Source organism: Apium graveolens, chromosome 6 (assembly GCF_009905375.1).
Source record: "Apium graveolens cultivar Ventura chromosome 6, ASM990537v1, whole genome shotgun sequence".
Lineage (NCBI taxonomy): Eukaryota > Viridiplantae > Streptophyta > Magnoliopsida > Apiales > Apiaceae > Apium > Apium graveolens.
In genome coordinates, this window is record NC_133652.1 from 5,533,956 (window position 1) to 5,552,290 (window position 18,335).

The 18,335-nt window shown below is 33.6% G+C and overlaps 3 protein-coding genes and 1 non-coding gene across 9 annotated transcripts; 2 read left to right on the plus strand and 2 right to left on the minus strand.

Annotated features, from left to right (window-relative positions):
* Positions 1-43: 43 nt before the first annotated feature.
* On the plus strand, positions 44-2,474 carry LOC141663996 (WRKY transcription factor 28). 2 transcript variants are annotated; one of them, XM_074469853.1, is made up of 3 exons: positions 44-601; positions 851-1,273; positions 2,039-2,474. In XM_074469853.1, the coding sequence occupies exons 1-3, from the start codon at positions 552-554 to the stop codon at positions 2,214-2,216; spliced, it is 651 nt and encodes a 216-aa protein (XP_074325954.1). In that variant the 5' UTR covers positions 44-551; the 3' UTR covers positions 2,217-2,474. The 2 variants fall into 2 exon arrangements, with proteins under 2 accessions (XP_074325954.1, XP_074325955.1); XM_074469854.1 differs by lacking the exon at positions 44-601 and adding an exon at positions 677-726.
* A 110-nt stretch (positions 2,475-2,584) lies between these two features.
* TRNAA-AGC (transfer RNA alanine (anticodon AGC)) lies at positions 2,585-2,657 on the minus strand. Its single transcript has one exon. It is a non-coding gene; the product is annotated as a tRNA-Ala (tRNA).
* Positions 2,658-3,996: 1,339 nt separating this feature from the next.
* Positions 3,997-4,731, plus strand: LOC141664350 (RING-H2 finger protein ATL67). Its single transcript, XM_074470285.1, has one exon. It carries the CDS (start codon positions 3,997-3,999, stop codon positions 4,594-4,596), a length of 600 nt encoding a protein of 199 aa, XP_074326386.1. The 3' UTR covers positions 4,597-4,731.
* On the minus strand, positions 4,571-14,908 carry LOC141664349 (golgin candidate 3). Of its 5 annotated transcripts, none has more exons than XM_074470283.1 (16): positions 14,496-14,908; positions 13,443-13,541; positions 13,305-13,355; positions 11,699-11,887; positions 11,145-11,280; positions 10,986-11,050; positions 10,164-10,331; positions 9,939-10,040; positions 9,691-9,825; positions 8,539-8,835; positions 8,350-8,415; positions 7,687-7,889; positions 6,957-7,011; positions 6,534-6,719; positions 5,493-5,838; positions 4,571-4,703 (listed from the first exon to the last, which is right to left on the minus strand). In XM_074470283.1, the coding sequence occupies exons 1-15, from the start codon at positions 14,709-14,711 to the stop codon at positions 5,530-5,532; spliced, it is 2,277 nt and encodes a 758-aa protein (XP_074326384.1). In that variant the 5' UTR covers positions 14,712-14,908; the 3' UTR covers positions 4,571-4,703; positions 5,493-5,529. The 5 variants fall into 5 exon arrangements, with proteins under 5 accessions (XP_074326384.1, XP_074326381.1, XP_074326383.1 ...); XM_074470280.1 differs by lacking the exon at positions 4,571-4,703 and adding an exon at positions 4,786-5,110; XM_074470282.1 differs by lacking the exon at positions 4,571-4,703 and adding an exon at positions 4,786-5,121.
* Positions 14,909-18,335: the final 3,427 nt, after the last annotated feature.

Consider the following 18,335-nt stretch of genomic DNA (forward strand, 5'->3'; position numbering starts at 1 on the left):
GATTCCCCATTGTATGTTTTTTTTTCCTCCACAACAGTGATAGGGTCAGTCTAAATAAGTTCAGGTCCATGTGTATAGTGGAGATTGAGTTCATGTATATAATAGCCTTTATATTTTATATGATACGTTCTATTCATATCAAATTCTTGATTTGTACCGTTAATTCTCTTCCTTTTTTTAACTACTGTTAATCCTCTTAACTGCATTCGGGGAACCTACATACGATAAGTTTTTACCTCTGAAGCCGTATATGGTTTGGCATTATTCGTTCTTTGGCCAGAGATCATGTTATATAGCTGCATTACTGGATTGTCCATCTATTCTGGCGTGTCATCACTCAACAGTTGAGTTGATGCCATTCGACAATATCAAGTTACTATTCGAAGCACCTCGGGGTGTTGCATTTAGGTCGAACTAGCTATCAAGAACTTTCTACCCGAATCAGGAAACTCGAGCAATTTTAGGTGTCATTGATTTTCAGGATTTTGAGGCCTTGCTTGGCTACTCCAGAGGTTGGTTCAACTATTTACAGCAGTTTTCTTGGTAAATGCATGGCATGGGTGAATAAAAAGGACTTGAGGAATGAGGACCAACACCAAAGGTAGTTGAACAGAATCGAAAGGTTGTTGAGATATAGTTAGACTTATATACAGTACACTTATAGGGAGATAGAAACATGCATAAAATAACAAGACTCTTGATCTCTAATTTCCATTTCTCATGTAGGTCCGGTCACCCTCTTTCACCTTCCCCCACCTTATTTTCTTCTTTTAGATCCTTTACATAACACATTCCTCATACTCCATATTGTTAATACAATGTTTTTTTTAACATTTGCATGAAATTGCAGGGTCATCATGGAGAAACACGAAATGACACCACTTGAATCAGCAGCGGCTACAGATCAAACTAGTTATTTGTTTACACCACAGACTCCGCAAATGCCTTTGGATATGGACTGGGCTAATCTGTTCCTCTCTGATCCTGAACAAGCGCCAACGTATGAACTTCCTAATGCATGCTTGAGTTCGGGTACAACGTTAGTATGTGAGGATCAGAGCAACATTAGTACTCGTGTTGATCATGAAGATGATAAGAAAGAAGAAGAGGAAGACAGGAACAGGGAAAAGAGAAAAGCTAGCAGAATCAGCCGTAAAAAAGCAGGGCCACCGAGGGTTGAGTTTCAGACAAAGAGTTCTGAGGATTTACTGGATGATGGGTACCGATGGAGAAAATATGGACAAAAATCTGTCAAGAATAGCATCTTTCCCAGGTATGCTTAAAAAATATGTAGAACTTGCTATAAGTTACACATTCTTTTTACCGTCCAACACACTAGTATTTCCTTGTACAGTTAAACCTCTATTCATTTATCAAGATTATTCATCGCGATTAAAAAAACATTCTATCTTTATTCATCGTGATGAAAAAGCATTATAGTATTTGTAATGTTGAAACCGAGAAATAATATTAACTTGTTAAGGTCATTCATTCATCCAGATTGTATGATAAATTTACGACTATATGTTGGAACCGAAAAACAATATTAATTTATTAAGATTATTTATTCATCCAGAGTCTATTATGAATCATGACTATATAGTTCATCCTTTTTTATACCGTACATATTCGTTTTACACTATTTTGTCCATCCTTGTTTCATATCTCAAGAAATCAATATCCATATAACCAAAATTTTATAACATACTTATGAGAAAAAATTGCACAAGGTTTTTGTTTTTAACTATATAGTTCGTCCTCAATTCATATCTCAAGATCGATAATCAGTAAACCAGAAAATAATAACGTAATTATGAAAAATAATTTTTGCACAAGGATTTGTAGCATAATGATGTAGTTTGGTTGTTCTCCATGAGCTCATATACCATTTGCTAAAAAAATTAAAGAGAAAGGCTTGATATGATGCTCATGTGTGATCTCATCATATGACACTACTAGAAATACTACTGCCTACGACATCACCTCCTTAACATCGGTTAGAAATATAACTATTAATTCTTTGTATGGTGTTTCGTAGGAGTTACTACAGGTGCACACATCACACATGCAATGTGAAGAAACAGGTGCAGAGGCTGTCGAAGGATACCAGCATTGTTGTGACAACTTACGAGGGGATTCATAACCATCCTTGTGAGCAGATCATGGAAACTTTGTCTCCTCTTCTTAAGCAAATGCAGTTTCTTGCTAGATTCTAAAGTTTCATCGCAGGCTTCGTCGTTTTAACAAAAAAAATACTACAGCTTAATTTCAGTGGCAACTCATCTGTATCATATGGAGAGTTTCTTGCTTTCTAGGTTGTCTGTTAGATCTAATTCTTCCTAATTTATGTATGCATGCACTTGTAAACTAGTGATATACAGGTGTACATTACTGATGAACTGTAATTTGCTAACTGTCTTCTTTGTAAATGAACTTCTGGTGAACTGTAATTTACTGATGTACTATTTGTGATACTGGGAACTATGTGAGATTATATAAAAGATGAAAACTGAAAAAGCAAGTACATTAAGATTGCAAACAAGTAAAAAAATGTCAAAGAAAACTTGGAAATAAATGAAAACAATGGAGATGCGGGGTATCGATCCCCGTACCTCTCGCATGCTAAGCGAGCGCTCTACCATCTGAGCTACATCCCCGGATGACGTATAATCTTAACTATAGCATATTCAGCAAGTGTTGCATGTAAATTGTAAACGAATTTTCTGAAAATTATAAATTTTGGTCATTTTAATTTTGATTGGTTCATTTTTTTTAATAGTGATGTATACATATACAAAAGTTACACCAATTAAAATAATCCAAATTTATAAATTTTCGCGTTTATTGTATGCTCATGGGCACGTGGTAGAAAAACTGAATCGTAAAATGTAAATTTCACGTAGTTCCAACATTTTGGCATGAATAAGAAGAAACAAGTTAGCACTATAACCAGGGCTCCACATGGGTCGGGTTGGCCGGGTTAGAGGCGATTTTATAACCCGACCAAATTAAATCTGTTTGAAATTTTTTAACACAACTCGTAAAATATAAGTTTGTAACCCAACCCTACCCGTTGTACATCGGTTTGGGCCGGGTTGGGTCGGTTTGGAAGTTTCAATACTATTTATTATCACTCATGTTGAAAATTTAAATAAAAATAAAATGTGTATAACTTATAATTATAGTGCTAATATTAAAATTTGATTAACATCATAATTTTAGTAATATATATCATATCATAAATCATAAGCATACCCAAATAAATTAACCATACATATATAAATGAAAATGAATATACAAATATAAATTGAATAAATAAAATTCTATCATATTACTTAGAAATCTTAATATGATATTGGAGATGGAAAAAAATATACAAACCATTTAAGATATAGCAGTAGTTACATGAAAATATACGAGAAGAGGTGTAAATACTAAAATACATGTGATACTTAAATCATTGTTTAATTCTCGTTCCGTCCCTTTTTAATTGTCACATTTTTTTTATCAGTCAAATTGACTAACTTTTTACCAAAGATTAAATATTAATTTTATTTTATTAAATATATATATATATATAATAAATTTGATTAAATGTCATTTTAATTAATATAATATTTTATTTTATTCAATTATAAAATATTAATAAATTTTGATCAAATTTTTATCGATTCAACTGCACTGACAACTAAGGGACAATCGAGTAAATCAAGGAGTTCAGCTGTAAATCAGTAACATTTGAAAATTCTACCTAAATAAGAGCAATCCAAATGGTAAAAAATAATGTAGATGCACATGTATTTCTCCAAGAATGTTGACCCCAATAGTAGTACTTTGTACTAGTACAACTTTGATGACCCATCTTCTACTCCTTTCTAAATCAAACTACACTAATAAATGCAACCTCCCCCAATCCAAATCTCCTCTACTCATTCACCTCCCATTTTTCATTAGTCAAATGGCCTCCAATACCACCACTTTCATTCTCCTCCTCCAATGTCCTCTTTACCTTTTTACCCTCCCACCACCACCACCTCCGCCGCACCACCACCACCGCCAAGAAATAATAATAACAATGAACTAAACAACCATCTTGATCTCCGTTACGCTACTGCCTTATCTCTCGGATTCCTCCTCTGTTTCGCTCTCATTCTCCTCTCTTACATTTGCTTCCGCTGCTCTCGCCGCCGCCAGCAAAACCCTAACCCTAACCCTAATTTTGGTGTTACTTCTGACAATGGCATTATACTTTCCAGGAGAATTTTTGTAGCTGACGACGAGGATGATGAGCAAAACGCTGTTATTGGCCTCGATCAGGCTGTGATCAATTCATATCCGAAATTTCCTTTTGTGATCGGAAGCGGTGGTGATTCAGTTTGTGCAATCTGTTTGGGTGAGTACAAGGATGCTGAAATGCTGCGAATGTTGCCGGATTGTAGACATTTTTTTCACCTGACTTGTGTTGATGAGTGGTTGAGGTTGAACGCTTCGTGTCCGGTTTGTCGGAATTCGCCATTGCCTACTCCTTTGTCTACGCCGCTGTCCGAGGTGGTGCCGCTTTCCCTGTATACCGATGGCAGGAATAGGAGGAGGTGATCGGCAGATACATAGCAGTTGTGTTAGTGTTCTTTTGTTTTGATTGGTGTTTGTTTCTTATCTGTCTTTACTCTTTACACGATGAGTATATCAAATTATTTGGTAATCTGCAAACAGAAAGATTTGATTTTCTTACATCATGTATACATGCATTATAAAGCTAAATTTCTAAAATTTTGAGACTGTGGCTGCCTTTAACAAGTAATTGAACAATTAACAACTGAATATGGAACATTATAAAGTCCGAATATTTACAAAAACAAGCCTGTATTGTCTCATTACGCGAAGACCAACAAAGAGTAGCTGACTACATACAAGATATAACAGCAACTGACACCAAGTATGTTCGTTTTCATCAATTTCTGCTCATCACTGCGTAATCAATGTCTCCCGTATATTTTACACCTATCAGTTCTTTGTTTATGTTTGTCCGGTGTGAGAGAGCTGTTAAACATGAAGATCGCCAATGTCTGTCATCTCGATCAGGCAACAAAAAGTGCGTACACCTCCCAGCCTGATAATGTCCTATGAGTTACAGTTTAGTATCCTGACGGAACAAGCCAAAAAAGACCAGTGCAAAGGTTCACACTTGGAGACATTGGTACACATATACACACAGAACAATGTACAGAACAATTCTTCAGGGAGTAGAAGAATAGTGATAAACTAAGACCATTAAGAAACAAATCCATAGATATCTCTTTCACTATTGAAGCTTAAATTTTTGACATGATAATTTCATATTGTCATATCTCTGACGTGGTTTCGCTCTAGATACATACGGTGTAAACGGGAAAAAAATTAACACGTCATATCTTTAACAAAACTAACAAATAAAAGAATAAATCAAACATAAGTTACTGAGATTGAAACCAAGTGATTAATGGAATCTGTACCTTTGAATAATTTACAGAATGCAAGACTGTAGGAGTCCTAGTATCTGGGGAGCAATCTTGAAAGTTGAGGATTGCTTTCAGATAGAGGAACAGTTGAAAATTCAGAATCAGTATGTTCTATTTGAAGGTTTCCATGTGGCAACAGTGGTGTCTGGTCCTTGTTCAGTGGAGAACTCCATCTCGAAAAACCAGAGGCTGCAACAGGTGATGGGCTTGTTCTGCTGGAAATTAGTGATCCTGCAGTACTTGGGTCAGCACCAGGTTGATGTTGTGTAGACTCATTCTTAGCTCTTTCTCTTTCTTCAGTCTCTTTGAGAAGGAAATCAATCCAGAGATCAGCGAAGGACTGCAAGTGGTAATAAGTGACATGTTAGATAAAACAGAGCAAGAACACACAAATTCAGTTTTTAGCTAAATGAGTGACCACCCGTTTGGTCTGTATGATTCACCCTTGCTGCATCAAAGTAAATGAATCTAAAGCACATTCAATGCATGCAGGTACATGCGTTGATATCTCTTTGCGCATCCAATAGCAACCTAAATATCCTAAAGTGATATATTGGTAACAAGGAATGATTTCTTCGCACCCATATCATATCCAGACAGGATGAGATCCAATTCAGTATGCGGAAAAATAGTCCAAGATAATATCTACACGTAACTAAAACAGAGGACACCTGACATAATAATGTGTTAAGCTCTCCTTCAATTAGCGATGTCAGCGATAATGAGGTGTTATGTTCCCATTAATTTGATCAAGTCATCTTCCACTAACCTCTCTATATATGTAATACACACTCTCTCTCTCTTTCTTTTTTCAACTATATATAAGATTTTTTAAATTACAAATATTGATAATGCAAGTAATTTTTAATATTATATTACTTATTAATTTACTTAAAATATTATTGATACATATTCAAAATTAGTTATATTAAAAATATAAATTTAATAAATAACTATATAATTACTGGGCATCGGCCCGGGAACTAATCTAGTTACATATATACTAAAAGATGCGGTTTTAGCTTGAAAGATTACCTGATTTTCTGATGATGTGCTTGCAGAACCTTCAGCTGAACTTCCACCCATGATACCACCTACAAGTCGACCTGGTAGGCCTAACACACCCCGAACAACACCTTTTCCTGCACCTTGCTGGGCACCCCCTATCTTCTGTTTGTCTTCGTCAGTAAATCCAAGCATTCGAACCATAAGATCCAGGACCTGGTGCCATACATAAAAATAATTACAAAATTGGGAGTCCATCCGGCCAATAAAATTTAAATCTATAGGTACACTGATAGTTTGACCTAAATAAAAAACAGGGAAATAATCTTTACAGGGGACGACTTCTTATTAAGTGGAAAATTCCTCATACCACAAAGAATTAAATAGATACAAGAGAAGAGACCTCTCCCAAGAAATCAATGCAACAGATAACCATGTTTATGAAGTTATTACCTCTTTGCTGTGGTTTCTCTGGAAGTAGGTCACCAATAATTTAATCACAATGCGCCTGCCATAATGGGGAAAATTTGTTATTCAATATTTTTCATTATATTTATATGTATATCTATTGAACAAGGGTAAATACATTATTTAGTACATTACATCGTATAACCCTAAACAATATCAGATGATTGAAAGAATTATTCATTTAAAAATGTAGGAGGCAAGACTGTTGATCCATTGTGGCCCAAAGACCTTCAAGCAAAAGTTGTACAGTCATAGTAGGCATGCAATTCAAAGTGGCTTTTAAACAATGCTTGCATGCATCTACGCATAAATCCCTTATAAAATGTCCGAATACAGGGGCGACAAAACTAAACGCGGATACATATAAGTTATCCAGTTTCAACTGCTGAGAAGATATCACCAGTACGTGGTTGACAGCTGCAATTTTTTTACCGAGCCTTGCAAAATTATGAATTATCACATTTATTAATTTGGGGTCAGAAGAGTAGCAAGGTACTCGCTACTCGAGCTAAATCAATTTAACATTCTAACATAATGATCGATGCTAAATCAAGGCCATTTCATTTATCCTAAGATCCAATTTTAATACACATGCATAATATTGAGATCATCGTGTTACAATATAAATGTAGTCGGAAGCCAAAGATCGTATCAAGTGATAAATATCTGAACAAAAGCATGCGGGCAAACAAAGACTGAAGTTCATAAACCAAACCTGTCAACAAAATAATCTGAATCCATTGACATCCTGTTAAGCCTTGTCATGCTCTGCTCAAGAGCACGCCGTAGCTTTGCATTGTCTTCTTCGACCTTATTTACTCTGCTTTTACTGTCAATTACCAGTTTTTCAGCCTCTGAAAGTTTTGCAAGGATTTCTTCCTTGTCCCTCTTTAATATCTCCGCTGCTTCAAATGCATCCTAGACAATATAGATACCACAAAATCTTAAAATTATGAGTACAAATTAGCTGCAAGCCTCTCTCTCTCTCACACACGCACACACACACACACAGACGCACTTTAAAATTCGACAAAATTCACAACACACTGATGATAGTTCCAATTTGACTGCCACTTTCAATCAGGATAAAGACCGCTTGCAAGAAAATTTGCAATGGTAGAACCTAATCAATTGCTGATCCACAAGAAATTGTAATATTTGTCCATATTGTCATTCTTTAACACAAATATTTAATGCGAGAATTATCAGATAGTCCAAACATTTAATAATTTATAGAGATGGACAAAAAACAGAAGGAAAAGAAGGGGGGTTTGAAAATAAGTAGTGACAGTTGTGCAAGCATGTATAAAACCTTCACAAAGCACACAGAAATTAAATTTCAAAACAATTACATAGTATAATAGGGGAGTGGTTTTACGTTAAGACGATCAGTAAGCTTGGCAGACTCTTCTCTTGCAACAGCCAATTTTTCTTCCAATTCTTCCTGAACAATACAAACAATGAAACAACAAAATATTCAAAAAAATTATGATGTCAAAAAACATTACCGAAATGCGTTTTTTAGGGAATCGAAATGCGTCTTTTAGTAAGCTTAACAATACTTTACCTTCGCTTCGATTTCAGCATAGTATTGGCCTAGAGCAGTTTGCAAATTTAACAGTTCATCATTTTTAGCACTTATTGTGTTCCGGAAGCTTGATAGCTTTTTATTCAGATCATCATTGATTTCTTTTGACTTTTTAAGTTCTTCATTGTACTTGATATGGACTTCCTCCTGACTAGCAGTGGCCTGCTTCAGAGCTTTCTCCATTTGTGAAATTTGAGCTCTTAAATATGCATTATGTGCTCGAAGTTCTTCAATGATTTTGCTATCCTCGTCCATCTTTTCAGATTCTTCAGATTCCTATATATATTGCAGCAAGAGAAATCTTCTTTAATTTTTTACTACAGAAAGTACATAAAATTATACTTCACATAGCACATCCACAATCTGCTATTTGCAAAATGTGCCATCATAAATAATTATGAAGAAATTGTCCTCAAGAACTAAGAAAAGCTCTGGCAGTGGCACTTAATCACTAGGAATATTCTCCCTCTTATGCAAACCCTCTCATGTTAGTCATATATGGCAGGAAGGCTTTTAAGAATCATAAAGTACAGTTGCACCTTATAATATAAAGTTGCATTTGCTCGTCTATCAGTATAGTAACTGCAAAAATTAATGTTAAATTCAATGTTACACGGCCAGACTCGGCTAAAGTCTATACAAGGATGTGTTACCAAGTGTCAAACTCAGCACTGCATGGTTTTGGCTCAAAATGAAGGGTCCATGTGAGTGTTAGTGCAAGAGACAAGTACTTAAGTTGAAAAATAGAATCCCAGTACTATAGATTAAGTGAAATTGATCAAGATAGCCCATGAAATCAAGAAATAAATATGCACATAATACAATTACACAAACCAGCACTTGTCATACTCATACCAGGAAATTACCTTGGGAAAAAATGTTTACAATATAAAAATGTGTCCTTAAAGTATAACATATCAAATGACCAACTCTCCCTAAACTAAAAAGGGCTGAAAGAATTCACCAAGTGGATCATATTATGTTAGCAGAAAAAGCACTCAGAATATTTATACAGTAATAACCATTAAGTTCTAAATTAGTTTTGTCACGATAGATCTACCTGTCTAGAACAAATGTTAAAACAAGTTACATCTTAGCTCTAGACAGTTAATGTGGGGATATATAGACAACCTTCTCTAGCAAATGCTGCTTAAGACGACTAAGTTGTTGCAGCGCTTTTTCCTTTTCCCGGCATGCATCCTTCAAATCTCTCGCCATTTTCCGCATGGATGATTCCATCTCCTCTTTACCTGGATATTCTCTAGACTGTACCTCCAACATATAAAAATGTATTATCCAAATGCAACCACATCAATATACAACGAAACGAAATTAAGTAAACAAGAGAGAGTGAAAATATATGACTATTATCAGACTACCTCAGTAACACTGTTAGAAAGCGTGTTTGAAGTCTCAGAAACATCAGATCTAACATTTTTGGCTGAAGCTTCCAAAGCAACTACAAGTTTATCTTTCTCCATCTATAAAAAGGAAAATAATATTAAAGTACGTCAACTTCATGGCTCACGCAAAACCAAATGTAAGCAGAGACTAGTCAGGTACATTTAGCGAGAAAAGATAATTATAAACAGAATGTTATTTACCTTGAGACTACTATTCTCCTTTTCTAAAGACGTGATTGCTAGTTTTAAACTCTCTACCAACTTATCCGCTTCTGAATTGTCCCTTTTCTTCAACTCCATTTGTAGTCGACCTATTTCTGACATTTTTTGGTTCAGGTCATTGCTGATATGGCTCATCTCAACACACATCTGCGATGAATCATAATATTTGAATAAAATGACAAGCTATACCTAGTCAATTACACAAGTCAAATTATAATTTGTCCATTTTAGTTAATAACTGGTACTATGGAGTCGGAGAATTCTAGAATCCAAGATGCTATTGGTGATTACTACAAACCTTGCAGAGCGATATACATAACTGAAAAAAATTATAAACGAGCGAATACTACATCCTGAACTCTAAGATTTTAGCAAGGAGTGTTAAGTGTAAATAATGTCCTTCTGTAAGTATCTCTAATTTGAGTATATTCCCCTCTAGGTCAAAGTCAGGGATATTTCTGACAGACAGAAAGTAGTCCAGACTCACCTCTTCTAAAGAAATACAGATATTATGACTTGCAAATCTGTAAAATATGGAGTTGGAGATATTATGATAGATATGATGCATTTCTTGGTACTTTGCATACATGTTTCTTTTTAAAAAAAGATATATAATGGTTTTCAAAGAGAACTGCTCGTGAATGCCTCAAGAATCGTTTCCTCACAAGTAATTACCTTAAAAAAAGCATCATTCATCTACATGGACTAGTACAAATTTGTCTTAACAAATAAGAAAACCATGGTGTCAGCATATGTTAAGACCAATCAAATTTATGTAATCCAATGACTAATAATACTCACTTTATCCTTGTCCGCTTTTAAAGTGTCCAGCTCTTCTTGAATAGATAACCCCATCCTCCGTTCATCTAGAAATGAAAACTGTTGTTAAAACAATACTAAAGATACACAACTTGCAATATAGACACCTGGACATCAAAATGTGAAAAGCACACTGCACACCTTGAAACTTTCTATTTATGTCCTCCGATCTGCGACGTTCTTTATCAAGTTCCATGCCTAATTGTGTAATCTTTAACTCCTGACTTGACTGCTTAGCTTCGAGCTGCTTATTTTTTTCTTGTAGTAGAACATGGTCCTAAAAAGTAATGAATCAGATCAGATTTAAAGGTTCAATAATACTGCTACTTGCGGCTTGATTACTCCTTCAAATAGCAAAACATAAGCTCTTAGTGAGGTCATAACTAAGGTTTAGTCTATAAACCTTTAAATGATATACATAAGTGAAAACTCAAGTTTGTCTGTATTGTGAATAAAAATTTCTTTTATGATGTGCATTTACAAAGGTATGGTTCTATAGTATACACACACCCAAAAACTATCTAAGGTCCTTCATGCTCAGAACATATATTTTTTTTAATATTACAGTCATGCATATAGACTATATATTCAGATTTCTGCCAGAAAAGTGGCAGGGCGTCTATTCATACTGTGTCCGCCAACCAACTTTCCATTACAATGTACTTATAAAAGCACAGAAATAAGTTGGTCATTACCTTTTCATTACCTTGAATATTAGAAAGTTTTGGTTCAACCGTACTTTGACTGCCACCAGCATGTGTAATATTTAAAATTCCATTGCTAATCATATCATTCTTTGAGGCAGAGCCATTCTGTGTTGGGCTTCCACTTGAACGTTTTCTTACTGCAGCCTTATACTGACGGTTGGTAGACTGCTCAGTAGCCTAAGAATTATAGGATAGCCATTAGTTACCCCATTTATAAATTCGAAGTATGGACCTTGGTGTTCGACACTTACATTAAAGAAAGAAGAGAATGAAGAGAAACCACTTTATTTTGGTCGACTAGCATTATTATATCACAAAGGAAGGACTGGTAGTATCAGCTTACTGGAAACAGCTTAAAGCTTATTTGCATACTGAAAGCTTCCTAAAGATATGCTTACCAAGTTATTTACGGTCACCATATGATGGGTCAAAAGTTACATGGATTTCACATTCTTATCTTTTTCTAAATGGATTTCACATTCTTAACTTTACTATCCTATCAGACAGTAACTTTTTACAAAAATATTATTCCTTGTGAACCATAAATGTATGTCCATTTCACTATTCTCAATTAGATCATATAATGAGAATCCAATGGTCCCTATCACTCAACTAAACTGCCAATCTAGAACATAAGTTCATATATCTAGTGACTCTCCCTGACAGAGTGACATGGCCATTTTCCAAGTAGCTAAAGCAAAATAATCATGGCCCATATAAAGTTAATAGCCCGCATAGCGTACAAAAAATATTTTTCTTTCATTGCCAAGGAGAGTACAGCACATAAACCATTAGAGTAATACCTCCTGCCCAGGGACGGAACCAGTAAATAAATTTGGAGGGGCGAAATTCAGACAAATTTTTTAAAGATTGAAAATTCATGAGAAAAATTTAGATTTTCAATAACACTACAATGGATTATGTGTATAAATCCAAAAATATCAGAGATTCATCAATACATTTAGGGGGGACCATCAAGATTTATAAGTTTATGGGGGAACCAAATACACTATACAAACAGTTTTTACTGATAAAACTGAAGCAAAATAAGCTGCTAGAGGAGGTTTGGGGGGGGGGGATGGCCATCCCATGCCCCCCCCCTGAATCCGTCCCTGCTTCTGCCACATCCATGTCTAGTTTCACAATAACATCCATGTTTCTAGAGAAACTTATACATTGAGAAATTCGTCATGTTTTCACTAGAATATGTAAGTGCCGGTCACGTTGCAATGATAGCAATGAGCAGCATAGTGCATTCTCAGTTAACTATCTGAACGAATAACTGTCAGTTTGGCACTCCAAGTTATGATAGTGCATCCAAACTTAAAATAGAAAGAATCAAGGATACTTGAATAACCAGAAATTAAACATACAATATACAAATAGTTCTAGGAATGAAGTCAAATCAATATTTTTAAAACTATTTGGAGTAAAAGCATTCAAGTTCACTGATTAATCGAATAAATTATCATAGAGTGTATTAAACTACCAATTCGGCAATAGATCAGTAAATCAAGCTATTAGTTTTTAAGTAGTCAAACATTGCATGAAGTATGAGCAGAAATAAAATGATAAGAGATACATCAAAGCTTACCAAATTTTGCTTTAACGAAGAATTCTCCTCATTTATCCTAGATATGTAATCCTGTAAAATTGAAGTTTAAGGAAATTCTTTACAAAGAAAAACCATTCTGCTAAAAAAGACAGAAGTCGCACGAACAAACAAGTGTACCTCTTTTTCTTTTAACAATGCAGCATAATTGACTGATAACGCCTTGAGGCTGACCTCGGAATCCTGAAGCTTCTTGATTTGATATGTGTATTGGTCAATCTACATAACCATAAAACACTTGATCTCTTATTAATGCAATTACTCAATCAACATTAAAAGACTCTAACATGAAAAAGAGACTACTAGTCTCAAATCTTTCAAACTTGCACAAAATATAGAACCAGGTAAGTGGTAATTGAAGACATAGGAGGAAGGAGTTGAACTTAGCTCCGCTCGAAAGAAGTGACTATGAGGTTAATTTTACTATTGCACCTTTGTCACGGCATTCCCAAGTGTAGACAACATTTCGAAAAAGATAACAGATACCTCTTAAACGCAAATTCAAATAACATAGTAAAACACACAATTCAACAAAAGACTAGACAGATCGGAACATTAAGCCATTACAATGGCCAACATTAGAACACAAGATAGCATACAGCTCCCGAGTACAAGACATTAGTAATACTAGAAAACTGACCGACTACCATCTAACTAAAATCAAGCACATGCTGCAATTTTCCTACATACATACAAGTATACAACATGATCAACTTACACTCATCAAGTAGATAATTATAATTTAAAAACATCTCCTACAAATAAGCCTCTCAACTCCATCGAAGTTGAAAACATAATTACACCTAAATTAACCTATGCTACTAGCCTAAATCCTAAAAATTAAAGAAAATAATTAGATTTATAACATCTCCTACATATAAGCCTCTCAACTCCATCGAAGTCGTAAACATAATTACACCTAAATTAAGCTATGCTACTAGCCTTAATCCTAAAAACTAAATAAGATAATTAGAATTTAATAACATCTCCTACAAATAAGCCTCACAACTCTATCAAAGTACACTAAACCGACGCAAACTCGCAACTCGCCCTAATCCTAAAAATGTAGCCAAATTAACTTTAAACTAAACCTCGAATTCACACTTACAACATTTTACGCAAAAATAATCCGAAATAAAAGCAAATGCAGGATAGGTATCTATATGTATATACCTCAGAATTGTGAGCTGAGTCGAAACCGTTGGAAAGCGGAGAATTCGAATACGAAAACGAACGATCAGAAAATCTGCGATTCGAGACAGGAGAATCATTACGATCATTCGAATTATAGATCGATGAATTCTCGTAATCGTCATCTGAATCATGAACATCTTGCGCTATTTTATTCAGATTCTCTTTCAAACTCGCTAGACTCGCACTCCACATCATTCGATTCAATTAACCCCAAAACCTTGTGTGTGTGTGTGTGTGTGTGTTTTATTAAAGTTTAGAATTGAGATTACACAGTGAAAATTGTGAATTAGCACAAATTTATATACACACACGGATTAGAATATGTGTATTTGCTAGCCAAGTTGAAGAACACAAATTTTGTTTTAATTTGTTGGGTAGATCTAAAAAATACTAAAAAAAAAATTACTTTGTTGCGCGTTTATTAACCCCAATTTATATAGGTATAAACCATAGTTTTGGGCCGTCAGAGAAAGAACTATTGATTGGGATTTAGTTATATGACACGGATTGGTTCTGTCATCGGCCCAATGTCAGGTCACGGTTTTTATAAAACAAAATGATATTTGTGCTATGTTAGTTTTTTTTTGAGAAGTTAGTTCTTTTTTGGAAGAATGTTTATTAATAATTTTTAAAAATTGAAGTTACAAATGTGCGTGGTGAACGGGCAATAAGTTGCCCCTCGAGACGTCGTTAAATTACAAAAGCTAGTTGTTGAAATACGTATCATGTCGAGTCTGTTGTTATCACGTTCTTATTCATGACCTTTTATATTCGCCTAAGAAATTCAATCGAATCAGAAGTCAAAAATTTAAATGTGTCAAAGATAAACGACATAAAATTGTGCTGATTATCCTTACACGCCTGATCATGCTCAATAATCTTAGTTTCAGCCGTTCTAGTTGTCATCCGACCAACTATAAAAACCCATTATCAAATCAAGTATGTTTTCATGTAGACTTGTAACCCGTAGTTTGGGCCGTCAGATGTGTTTTATTATAACATTGGGCTATCAGCCCAATTATTAGATTACGATTTTATAAAGTACAAGTACAGCTTCCTTACAAGTCCATATACCAGTCTTTTAATGTTCTCATTTTTTTTGTTCTAAATAGTCACCCGGTAGTAAAATTATAATAGCTGTCACGTAGTTTATTTTTAAAACAACGGATTTTTTTATTATGCGTCCATATTTATATTTTTAAATCAGTTTGATTGACTATTTTTAAAATCGTTTAGTGATTTTTATTTTTAAATTGTAAGAAATGTTAGGGGTAGCAGGTATCGATTTTCTGTCAAGCTAATTTCTGATACTCATGTTAATAAATCAGTTACTCTAAAATTTTAATCTTAAAAGTGTTAAAAAATTTTAAGGTATTACAATCTTATATTATTCTAACATATATACAGTTTCGTATGCACATAACAGTCTTCATGTGAAATAATAAAGAAAGATCCGGCCCAAGTTCATCAACTTTTCTTTATCCGTAATAATTCATTATATTATTCTAGTAAAGAAAAAGAAAACATGAAATAAATATAGATCATAAATACTTCTTCATCGACTTTTCTTTATCCGCAATAATTCATTGTATTATTCTAGTGGAGAAAAGAAAACATGAAATAAATATAGATCATAAATACTTTTGCAGACCAATACTATTATTGTTGTTATTACAATATCCCAATGTTGTAAAATTCCGAGAACTTACGCCGATTAACCGGATCAACAAAAGATATATTAAAAAATATAATAATAATTAATTTCTTATAGGTAATTTCTTCCTTGATATATGGGTAATTTTAGATCATGCTCGTATCATTTAAGTATAATTATTAATCAGCTGATTAATGGTTAAAATGTTAAGAATCATGTTAGTACGATCTAAATATCTATTGGTTTAAAATTAGAGAACATACGATCTAAAGGTAAGAATATAAAAAATTTCTATTAGTGCGACTCAAATTTATAATATTTAAATATTATAATAAAAATTCTACTTTAAAAATAAGAAAATATGATAATTTTTAAATAGTTTTATTATTTGAGTTTGTCACAATATAACAAAAAATAATCATACAATCTATACTGTTAACATATATAAGAAATTAAATTATTATAAAATTAATATTATACCACTTCAGTAGTTCAGTTTGCATGATTTATACAATTATATATTGACTTGATTAATCTTCACATCCATACATTTATGTAATAATAAAAAAATATTTAAAAAATATAATTTTAAGCCATACTATTAAACAAAATTTAGGCGCTCTCCAAATTCTAGGTTTAATTCTCGTATCTCCACAAACAAAACCAATAGAAAAAAAAGGTGGTGGGACAAACAAAACCCTAGTGGATCGGCGACTTTACAGTAAAGCGGGCAACGTATTGTGAGACTTTGGGCCCGTTTGGAAATCTTAAAATAAATAACTTATGATTTAAAATGAATAAGTAACTTATAAGTGATAAGTAAATAAATACTTATAAGTTATATAAGTGTTTGGATAATTTCACTTATAAGTCAGAATTTTTTTTAATTTAATAAATCAAAATAAATAATTTTTAAATATAATCATATTATTTCATAATTTTAGATTAAATTAACATTTAAAAATATATTTTTTTAAAATTAAAGTTAATAAAAACGCAAAAAATCATAATAAGTTGAGAAAAAGTACGTCATTACTAACATTCAACTTATCATCTTATAAGTTGAAAATCCGACTTATAAGTTAGATACACAAACATGCTCGATAAATACTTACAGACTTATAAGTCAATAAGTAACTTATAAGCCCTGACCAAACAGGCCCTTTGATTTCGAAATCTATAAACAAGCTTAGGTTATTTTGCTGAGTAATCTTACGTGGCTTTTTTCAAACCTTCAAATTCTTATAACGACAACCTGCACCACAATTCCAATGTAGTACTGGATATAATATAGGAAACCCTTATACAATAAATGATTTTTTATTCATTGGATTAATTAAAAAAATAATTATAGGGATCATAAATATTATCTGCGATTTGAAAAAATAATCTTTTTACCCTCTTGTCATGGATTGTGAACATTGTCTGCGGTTGGAACTTAATGTTAATGCAGAGGTCATTCATTTTCACTTAGTAAATAAAAATTTATTTCGGGTTCCATGACGGTCCATGAAAGTTAATTTTTCGGGCTCGTAAGGGTTGACTGAGTTGGTTAATGAGGGGATAATTATCCTCTTAATCACAGGTTCGAATCTCACGGTAGGAGAATTTATGATTATATCTCCAGAGCCAGAGTATTTCACTTAAATTCGGTTTACCTTGGTTCACGTGGTTTGCAGATTATTGTGTGAACCCGTAGAGTTTACCAGTACGCACCCGAAGGGTAGCGATTGTGGGTTACTTACGATAAAAATAAATTATTTTTTTCGGAACGCTGATAATGTCCGCGATTCATATAGATATTATTTTTTAAATCACAACCGTTAAATAGTTGATGTAATGAATAAAAAATTGTTTATTTTATAAGGACTCTCTGTCAAATCGTTGCGCGGGAACCTCCCTTCTTTCATTAGTTTGGTGGTGTTAAAGAAAGTCTTATTATGTATGCTCACGCCTATTCTCAAAAAAAAATGTATGCTCACGCCTAGCTAGCAACTTGCATCAAGATATTTTTTAGGTCTGTTTACTTTTCTTCTTTATCGTTCTATTTCTATCTACCGTGAAGATTATTCATGATGTTTGTTTCCGTTTTGAATTTTGATGATCAATATCGAGTATATTAAAAAAAATAAAAAAAAATTGTGAAAATACTTTTATATACTTTA

Bases quoted from the DNA above. Each gene is read 5' to 3' on its own strand.
- LOC141664350 (XM_074470285.1), top strand. From the start codon at position 3,997: ATGTCCTCTTTACCTTTTTACCCTCCCACCACCACCACCTCCGCCGCA.
- LOC141663996 (XM_074469853.1), top strand. From the start codon at position 552: ATGGCATGGGTGAATAAAAAGGACTTGAGGAATGAGGACCAACACCAA. The intron at 602-850 runs GTAGTTGAACAG...ATGAAATTGCAG, and splicing joins AATGAGGACCAACACCAAAG to GGTCATCATGGAGAAACACG. The intron at 1,274-2,038 runs GTATGCTTAAAA...GGTGTTTCGTAG, and splicing joins AAGAATAGCATCTTTCCCAG to GAGTTACTACAGGTGCACAC.
- LOC141664349 (XM_074470283.1), bottom strand. From the start codon at position 14,711: ATGATGTGGAGTGCGAGTCTAGCGAGTTTGAAAGAGAATCTGAATAAA. The intron at 7,890-8,349 runs GTAAAACCACTC...TATATTGTCTAG, and splicing joins AGCTTACTGATCGTCTTAAC to GATGCATTTGAAGCAGCGGA. The intron at 5,839-6,533 runs GTAATCTTTCAA...TACCACTTGCAG, and splicing joins GCACATCATCAGAAAATCAG to TCCTTCGCTGATCTCTGGAT.